This window comes from Ascidiella aspersa, chromosome 2 (genome assembly GCF_963924565.1).
Source record: "Ascidiella aspersa chromosome 2, kaAscAspe10.2, whole genome shotgun sequence".
Classification (NCBI taxonomy): domain Eukaryota; kingdom Metazoa; phylum Chordata; class Ascidiacea; order Phlebobranchia; family Ascidiidae; genus Ascidiella; species Ascidiella aspersa.
The window spans coordinates 11,907,105-11,915,939 of NC_139448.1; the positions used below are offsets into that span (position 1 = coordinate 11,907,105).

General features: G+C 34.7%; 2 protein-coding genes across 3 annotated transcripts; both read right to left on the reverse strand.

Moving 5' to 3' along the window:
• Positions 1 to 1,300: 1,300 nt before the first annotated feature.
• Positions 1,301 to 6,100, reverse strand: LOC146163685 (AP-1 complex subunit mu-1-like). Of its 2 annotated transcripts, none has more exons than XM_083383005.1 (12): positions 5,946 to 6,100; positions 5,686 to 5,769; positions 5,339 to 5,479; positions 5,130 to 5,260; positions 4,902 to 5,010; positions 4,628 to 4,790; positions 4,140 to 4,288; positions 3,818 to 3,889; positions 3,286 to 3,444; positions 2,704 to 2,829; positions 2,260 to 2,335; positions 1,301 to 1,823 (listed from the first exon to the last, which is right to left on the reverse strand). In XM_083383005.1, exons 1-12 carry the CDS (start codon positions 5,985 to 5,987, stop codon positions 1,801 to 1,803), a joined length of 1,275 nt encoding a protein of 424 aa, XP_083239131.1. In that variant the 5' UTR covers positions 5,988 to 6,100; the 3' UTR covers positions 1,301 to 1,800. The 2 variants fall into 2 exon arrangements, with proteins under 2 accessions (XP_083239131.1, XP_083239129.1); XM_083383003.1 differs by having other exon boundaries at positions 4,140 to 4,282; positions 5,946 to 6,099.
• Positions 6,101 to 6,148: 48 nt separating this feature from the next.
• On the reverse strand, positions 6,149 to 8,149 carry LOC146163686 (uncharacterized). Its single transcript, XM_083383002.1, has 2 exons — positions 6,638 to 8,149; positions 6,149 to 6,475 (listed from the first exon to the last, which is right to left on the reverse strand). The coding sequence occupies exons 1-2, from the start codon at positions 8,110 to 8,112 to the stop codon at positions 6,346 to 6,348; spliced, it is 1,605 nt and encodes a 534-aa protein (XP_083239128.1). The 5' UTR covers positions 8,113 to 8,149; the 3' UTR covers positions 6,149 to 6,345.
• Positions 8,150 to 8,835: the final 686 nt, after the last annotated feature.

The window sequence follows — 8,835 nt, forward strand, 5'->3', positions numbered from 1 at the left end:
GATTTGTGAAAAAATGTGAAAAAATAATCGTGTAGGTTGGTGTTCGACACACAATGTTTGCCAGGTACAAGTCATCCTGATGGCTAAATTTAGACTTCCACTTTGATGCGTCAAGCTACAGCACTGAGTTTAGGCAAATGTTTTGTTTTAACATACTACCTAAATTTACATTTATAAAAATCAGTTGTTTGTTGTGGTATGGCTGTTTTTCACTTTAAAAATACTTAAATAAAGATATTTTATCCAATTAAACGATGACAAAACACTTAAAATGAATTATGCACGCCAAAGGCTCAGTCATTTTGTATACACAAAAAATAATAATTAATAGAGATTGACCGAAACCGATACCCGACTTTTTACAATTTTGTCATCCGATACCCGATACGATTTTTTATATACCTGGGAAATGTTCAAAACTTGAATTAAATGAAACTAAAATCCAAATAACGTTTTAGTTTATATACCTATATTCATTATTAAACTACTATTTTGCATATTGCCTTGACATAATGCTGAAACCCAAATTTGTTGATTAAAAATAGTTATGTTGTTTGTTCTACAGGAAATATTATATCATTTTACATACTAAAATATCGTCAGAAGTATCGGCTTACATTTACCGATACTAATATATCGGTAGAAGCCAAATATCGGCCGATATTATCAACAAACCGATATATCGGTCAATCTCTAATAATGACACAAAGGTAGAAACTTTATGACTAGGACTCCGGAATATTCACAATGAAAAGTTTGGCAGACCTTTTAGAGCAGGGATGGGCAATTATTTTTAGTCGCGGGCCGCATGAGAAACTTAAAATGATGTGACGGGCCGGGTCAAAAAAAACCTCAAATACACGCAACATGACGTCATACTCTGGCGCCATAAAACAAATAAGCTAACGAACTTGTTGTTACGTTTGGAGTTGTGCGAAAATGTGCAATTTAAATCAAATTTAAAGAAGGCCACAAGACGTTTTAAAATGCAAACTTTAAATTAGATTTAGAGGGGAACGTGACGCATTGAGCACAGATAAAAGAATGTACCTTACTTGATAAATTGGCGTTTATTAAGTTGTTGCCTGGTGTGAACTCATGCGACAATCTTGCCTAACTACTGTGGTATTGTCCGACTTACAGGACTAAAGGCTAAAATCTATCTATTGCTACGAACCAAATTAGCAAAATCCGTGCAACTGAATACAAACTACAACTGAAAAGTGACTGGTTTACCCTGACCAACACCAAATATAGCTAAGGTACAAAAGCACGAAAACAAAATAAATCTTGGCGAGAATCTTTACCACATTAGGATATAGGGTACTTTAATATTAATAAAAATACACAGCGCAGCTATACAAGCAGTTTTTTCAAATTCGAACAGAATTATTAAACAGCATTTAATTTACCTCGATCATTAATACGCAAAACAAAAGTTAAAATGAAAACCGGGACACCATTGGAAGCGGAATCGGCAACGACATATTGCACCATCGCGTGATACTATTTCATTGTCAGACGCATAGCTCTCAAGCGGTACGTTTGGTTTAATTTTGACTTCAAGCAAATGAATACATATCGAACTTTTAGTGCAACATAGTTGACAAATTCCTAAATAAACCTCATACAGACTAAGATCCTTAAACTTTGACCACGAAAATTGAAAATTCCCAAAATTAGGTGGCGCCGATTCGTATCAAATCAGTTTTTAAAGTAACTGGGACAATATCCAGTTTAGGGTGAAACGTGTGAACTAACGAAGTGCTACGGAGGGTCGAAAGCGTTTGGTGGCAATCATCAGGTGGTCCTGAGCTGGTAATCTGAAAAACAATAAACGATATAAAGTACACATTAAGACTAAAAACGTTACCGTTAGAACCATTCGACTGTTAAACAACAAAAACAAGGGAAACAAAAGGGCAAACGTGAATTGTAATAAATTAGTCAAAAGGCGCACACTTGAAATTGTCGGCCAAGAGCAAAAAGTCGCAGAAGTTTGAACAAAGCTGCCCTCGTGTTTATCAGCCTCTAAACACCTGGGTTTTGACAAATTTATAAAAACCTTGTTTTTGAAGCAATATTTCCCGGATTAGGCAGTACCATTTTTCAAATTTATTCAACGTGCGAAAATACTTTCTAAACAAGAAAGGAAATCCAAATCCAGGTTTAAAACATAGCATTTGATTAAATAGTAAAACGGATGAAAAGTACTGAAATCCGCAGTGATAAAAGAAAAGTTTTAAGTTTATAACTTACCGCCGTTCTGGGTTATGTAGCGCACCCAGGGAAGTGCTTGGTAGCCGCTTTTCTCAATGATTTTAAGATACCGCACCTTTACAACAAACGAACCAATAGTTATTTAGACTTGAATATTAAAGCCCATATAGAAGTAGGTATCAAGTTTAACGTTTCGAATAACTCTTTATTTATCTTCAACAGTTGTTTGAAATGTTCAAAATAATACTACATATGTATGGGATTTTATATTCGTATTACGTCTTACTCCAACCTTCAACCATTATGCTCAATTAATTATTTGTTTTGATAAATATTTATTAAAATCGTTTATCATTAAAAGGAAGCAATACTAAAATGCTCATACCTTTAGTTCCAACGAAAGCTTAATTTCACACCATAATCCTTTGATTTATCGGAATTTTGCCACGAATGGTCTTATATCTTTGTACTTATGTTACTCACCTGAATGCCAGATGTTGTGAAGTAGGGAATTTCGAACTTGACGCTGATCGGGGGGCGTCCCTCAACCTCTTCACTTTCCACGCTGGGAAGTCCGAAGTGAGCTCTCATCAAATACTCTTTTCCACCCTAATAAAGACAACTTGGTCGCTGATTTAATTTAAAAAAAACGTAGATCTTAATCTCACTTCTGCCTTTATTACGAAAGGCGTGGTTTACTATTATAAGTTAGGCAAACATTTATATTTTTGGAGCACTCGGACTGATTACGCGACTTTTTAAACACAAACGCAACCAAAGCGTGGCAACTCGCAATTTAAGATGTTTAAACATATTGTAAGTAGGTCGCAAGGTGCTTACTATTGTAGGTATATGAACCTTAATAATTTCTTAACTGTAGGTAGGCATATAAACTGCCAGGGTTACACCAAGATTACACCATTGACGTAACCTAATCACACGCTAAAAATGATGTGAAGTCATTCTTATTCCATTTCTGCTGCTTTTCCTTTCATGGATAAGTATAGGTTTGGTAACAAAAATGGCGTTCGTCCATTTTTAACTTTTGCCCTAGTGTTTTTTTACCGGAAAAGACTTGATTTGCCAGACGATTTGGGTCGACTCCGGCACCCAGCGCACACTACCAACGGAGGTCTTGAACTTTGGCGAATCGGCGTCGTTGGGAACTGGAATCACAATCTCCACGTTGTTTGCTGTGGATCGCCTCTTGAACTGGCTCTTTGCCTGTGTGAGAAAATTTGTTCACGTTGATGCCGAATCGGCGTTTTAGATATATTCGGCGCCGTGAAATTACAAAAAACGATCTTTTATAAATCTATAGCGCGTAACGATTTAGATCAGTCAGCTTTGTGTTGGAAAAAACACAGATTACTTTTTAGCTCAGCAAAATCATACACACGATACATTACTGCTGAAACAAACCACTGATTTTTGCAGAACACTATGTTTGAAAATAAAATTACGATGGTTGTATTTTCCCTGGAGCAGTTTTCTCGTATGTTGGCATGATCTAACTTCCGTAATCGTAATTGCTACCTACACACCAGTTGGGCAATAAGGTTCTAGAGAGAAATGACTTATTAAAAAAATACCATACCTTGACCATGATCTCTACTCGGCTGTGTGAGTGTCTCTCAATCACTGATTCGATCCATATCAACGGCTTTACCTACAAAAGTTTCGGGTGTTTTCAGGGAGGGGATTTAAATAGTACACAATTTTCTTCAGCGGCCTGTTACTTTGGAAATCAAAAATATACAAGAGACATGGAAGAGGCTTAGGCAGCCGTCAGTTCTCGCCTGAAGGGCTAGTGCCTTACTAACCCACAGCAATGCTAAACACTAAAACAGTCTACTTTCTTATTCAGCCTTATACTGAAAAATACTAGGTTTAGTATTACAAGACTCATTATGTATTACGTGGGTGTTAAGGCGATAGGACATCAATTCGAATTCCCCATCTGGCGGTATAAAGGATATGGTGCGGTCGTTTTCGAAGCGGGAAAGTCGCACGCACTGGTGAAATTTGATGTCCTCCATTTCCACCGCTTTGCTCTTACCCCCTGGAAATTTTAACCGCATTAATTATTTTATCGGAGTGACGTGAATTGTGTCAGGAAATAAGTTGAGCTGCGAAGATTTAGAACTATAAAACAAAGGGGACAGCATTTGTTGGATTTTTACAACATGGTAGGTTTCCCCTTCCGTAATATGTTGGTGTGTTGCAACTTGCAGGGTTTAAAATTTTTTGTAAAAAAATATCGAACAAATTATACGACCTTTTAAAGAAACGGTGGTGGAATACTTTTAGACCATAATATACCAGTTTTGCATACAAACAGATTTTATCATAGAATATAGTATGAATATCACATATACACAATTATAGAAGCTTTTCTGGGTCATACTTCCAGTGTTTTGGAACAGCACTTTGTCATTGAGGCCCAATCTAAGCTCTGGCATGCCGGAGAGAAAAACCCTCATTTTCACACTTCCCACAATCTCTGAGCGCAGCACGTTTCCAGTTGTGCTAACAAGAAGGTTCACTGATTCAATCACATCCAAGAACACCTATGTAAAAATAACAAAACATTAGAACAATCACACCAATGTATGATTTGTTTTAAATCAGTGCAAAGGCTGTTTTAATCAGGGTGAAATCTTGATTAGGAAATAGCTAACCTCGTTTTTGCGATATTTAAGTCCCTCTGATCGCCAGGAAACAGCATTTGTTACAGTGGAAGGAGGACGCACTTGTATCTCAAGTTTGTGACTTTCCTGTGTTATATATCTAGGGAAAGCAAATTGTGTAAAATATGCCATCAATAGTTGAGTTTAAAACCTTGTTGATAAAAACTTATGGCCCAACAACAAAATAGTGTCAGGGCATAACATTCAGATATAACTTACTCTTGCAATACTTTTGCATCACTGAACTGTGGATAGCCAAAGTCCATAACCTCATCAAACAGTTCATAAACAATCACAAAATTGTCTTTAATGCTCTCTTCTTCCAGTTCTTTGAAGTAATGCGTTAAAATCTAGATTCAACATAAATACCACAGGTTAAACCTCAAACGTTTGGACTGCTTTTAATCACAATTTAGGTATTTACCAACCTGGCATAGTTTGTGCATAAATGCCATGATCATCATAACATTGGAATTTTTGTTTGTGGTCGCCACCATATAAAGGTTTGTAAAACTTATAAACACAAACGTAATATCACCATGTTGTATTACAGGGGAAAGGGTGCCTTCCTGTAAAATTAAAAATGTAACACATTCTCAATTGAAGTTTAAGCTTTTACATTTTTATGCTTAAAACCGATTTAAAAAACGTTTAGCCCTGAAACTTTATCTCAACCATTTTTTCAACAAAACAAATCACTAAACCTTTTGCATTTAAAAAAAAGCATGTTTTAACCAACTTTTTTAAGTTAAAATACTTGAAATATTATCATGACCTCTTCCTGTTCCATTATAAGCTTGGGAAAGGAGTCAATGGAATTCATCGGAATATCACCTCGATAATTCCTTGATATTAGCACCTGTGGAAAAATTTTGAAAAGCAAACATTAAGATCAGTATAAAGCCCAATATAATACTATCTATTCAGTTTTCATTAACCTGTAAAATGCAGCTAAAACAAACAGTAGGTAAAATAATAAAGTATTTAAATCATATTTTCCTACATAATAACATGATAGAACTTTTTTTGTCATACCTTCCCTTTAAAGTCCAGTATGTACAGTGCAGATGCAACCATTTTGTTGATTTGTGGATCAAACTTGTTACAGTATTCAGTGAAAGTTTTATTCTAAAAACTGTGAACCAATATTTTTTTTTTACTTTTTTTAACCTATAAATATCTACAAAAAGAAAAGAAAATAGACTTTAGGACAAAAGAAAAAATAAGACTCAAAAAGAAATCCTCGTTTTTTTAAACTTAACAGGGATAAAGGTTAAACAATGTCACTATTTTTTTTAACTTGTTTAAATAAATCTTGCTCAGGAATAAGAAAAATGTAAGAAAAAATAAAAATACAATAAATCGATATAATCGCAGTGAACAAAAATCTAAACAACACTTTTGTATAAAATTAAAAAACAAAAACAGGACAGTATCAGTTTTCTTGCTGAGTCTTGAAGGTATTTAACCATGTTGCTAAGTGATCAGCAATTTGAGTGAGGTAAGTAAAAGAGGATGGTCCTCCAGATTTCTTTTTTGGTGGTTGTATTTTGTATGGACTTGGTCTAAAGATAAAAAAATAAATGATTTGAGCTGGCTTAGTTTGCAAGTTATTTTACTTTGGGTCAAAAAATGTGGTTATAATCATAAATCACTAAAAAAAATAATCATAAATCACTACTTTAGAAACTAAAAGGTTATTGTCCACTTTAAATGTACAAACCGACCTGCAGTTTAGTTTTGCATTTGTTTCTTCAACATCAACATTTTGTTTGAAGATCTGCCTTTTACTTTTTGAAGGCCGTTTCTTTTTGTACTTATCTAAAAATGCAACAACAGCTTTATTGTGCATTTCTTCAACCTCCCTCAGGTGTACATCATCTTCAGATTCAAAATTGTGTGGGGTTAACAGAAAGCCCACAGGAACAACATCAAGAACTTGGTTTCCATTTTCCATAAAAGTGGTCTGTGGTGTTGTTGCCGCAATGGCTTCAATGTAACTTCTATCTTCTTTACTTACCAGTTCAGATTTGCGAATTGAAGGATTAATGGTTGCATCTCTATAGTTGTGTTCAGTGTTTCTTGTAGTTTCATCCCCAAACTCAGAGGTAATGTCTGAAATTGCACCATTAGTATATCCCATAGAATGTTTACCAAGGCCTTCACTAATTACTGGTTTTACTGCTACTTCAGTTACCGATATAACATCAGCTCTTGCCTCCTCTTTATCTTCATTCATGTAAAAAGCACTTTTTGTGTTAACAGATTCCATACTTAACTCATTTCCGGTAAGGCTTTTAGGTTCATTAACATGATCACCATTTTCAGTGGTCTGTGACTTTAAAGTATCTTTATTTTTAGATAGAGACAAAACATTAAACCTGGCATCGACTTGTGATCCTGCTATGTAGCTAGGTTTTTCATTGTACACAGACATATTTGTTTCTTTATTTTTAGAATCTGATATCACATCAGATATTGCGTTATTTCTTGTTTTATTATTGTGAGTGCTATTTGTACTGTCCCCAAGCTTAGAAGTATTTGTAATTTTAGATTCATTACAAACATCAGATTTCCTGCTTCTGTTATCATTGATTTGCGCAGCATGTTCAGTGTTAGTAGATTCATTGGCAACAACTTTAGAAAACATGGAAACATTTGATAGTGCATTATTTATATTTTCTTTAATGGCACCATTGTTTTCTTGATTCACTCTATGTATATAATCAACATCAACCAAGGATTTGCTGGCAACTGTTTCATTACCTATATCAGATTGCACAGTTTCTGATAAATTTTCCTTGATAGTTTGCAAAGTTTTAGATGAGTGGACTTTAATTGGTGAAAGTCTTATTTTCTTAATTGCATTTGAAGTATCGTCTTCTGGCAAAGGAGCTTCTATTCTGGTTGAAGACATGATGATGTCTGTAGTTTGCGATAAGGGAATATCAACCAACTGTGCATCATTGTCATTTACTGTAAAATTGTTGACATTCTTCAAGTAAGATTCAGACTCCGGTGCTGCATTTACAAATTTCTTGAGCCTTTCTGGCAGTTTAATGGCAAGGGGCTTTTGCAAGTCAATTGGATCCCTTTTGTTGCGTGATGAAAAGTTGTACGCCTTGTGTTTTTTTGTTCCTGTGTCCCTATAATGAACTCCAAAAACGTCTTCCATTTCTTGCCATGTGCTAATAGAATTCATTGTGATATGTTTATCTGGTGATAATCAGGCCAAGAGACAATTTACCTGAAGAACAAACTAGTTAAATATAAATGGTTGTATCAGTACTCAAGCCATACATACTACTCATTGAGTAAATTTTAGAAATGAGCAAAACTCAATAAATTAAATATTTATTATACCACCACCCTAACCCAAACGCTGACCAACTGCTTCCCAACCTTTTTTCCCTCAGAAATAAGAAATAGGTTTCTACTTTATTAATTCACTTTAATGTCACAATAAACTCTAATCATACACTAAGAGTTGTAGAAAGAGGCTACTATGTAAACCAATTTCTAGCAAAATCCAATTTTTTCGATGACCTCATATTTCTCGACATTAGAAATAGCGCCCTGGGGTGCCACAGCACTGCTGGTTGCAAACCACTGCGCTAACCCTTTTATTATTAAATGGACACTTCATTAACAGATAAAGACAACAGGATCAACTTTATTGTTTCAGCTTAACTTTTATGATTTAATTTAAAACATTTACCTAGGTCCTACAGCTTCGACTAATCTGTATTTTAACTAAAATATCTTTATGACATATTTTATGAAACAAGACGTGGCCAATTTGATTTCGCAAAATTCGATTTTAGCAATAAATTTTGTTGTTGTTCTGATTTAAGCCTAAACTGGTTGTTATAGGGATATGTGGTTTTATTCTTAAAAGTTTATCTGACACATTAAAGAACTGTTT

Coding starts and splice junctions, on each gene's coding strand:
- LOC146163685 (XM_083383005.1), bottom strand. CDS start 5,987: ATGGTTGCATCTGCACTGTACATACTGGACTTTAAAGGGAAG. Junction 4,791..4,901: donor TTAAATATCGCAAAAACGAG/GTTAGCTATTTC, acceptor ATTTTTACATAG/GTGTTCTTGGATGTGATTGA. Junction 4,289..4,627: donor GCTGTTCCAAAACACTGGAA/GTATGACCCAGA, acceptor TGCGGTTAAAAT/TTCCAGGGGGTAAGAGCAAA.
- LOC146163686 (XM_083383002.1), bottom strand. CDS start 8,112: ATGAATTCTATTAGCACATGGCAAGAAATGGAAGACGTTTTTGGAGTT. Junction 6,476..6,637: donor AATGCAAAACTAAACTGCAG/GTCGGTTTGTAC, acceptor TTTTATCTTTAG/ACCAAGTCCATACAAAATAC.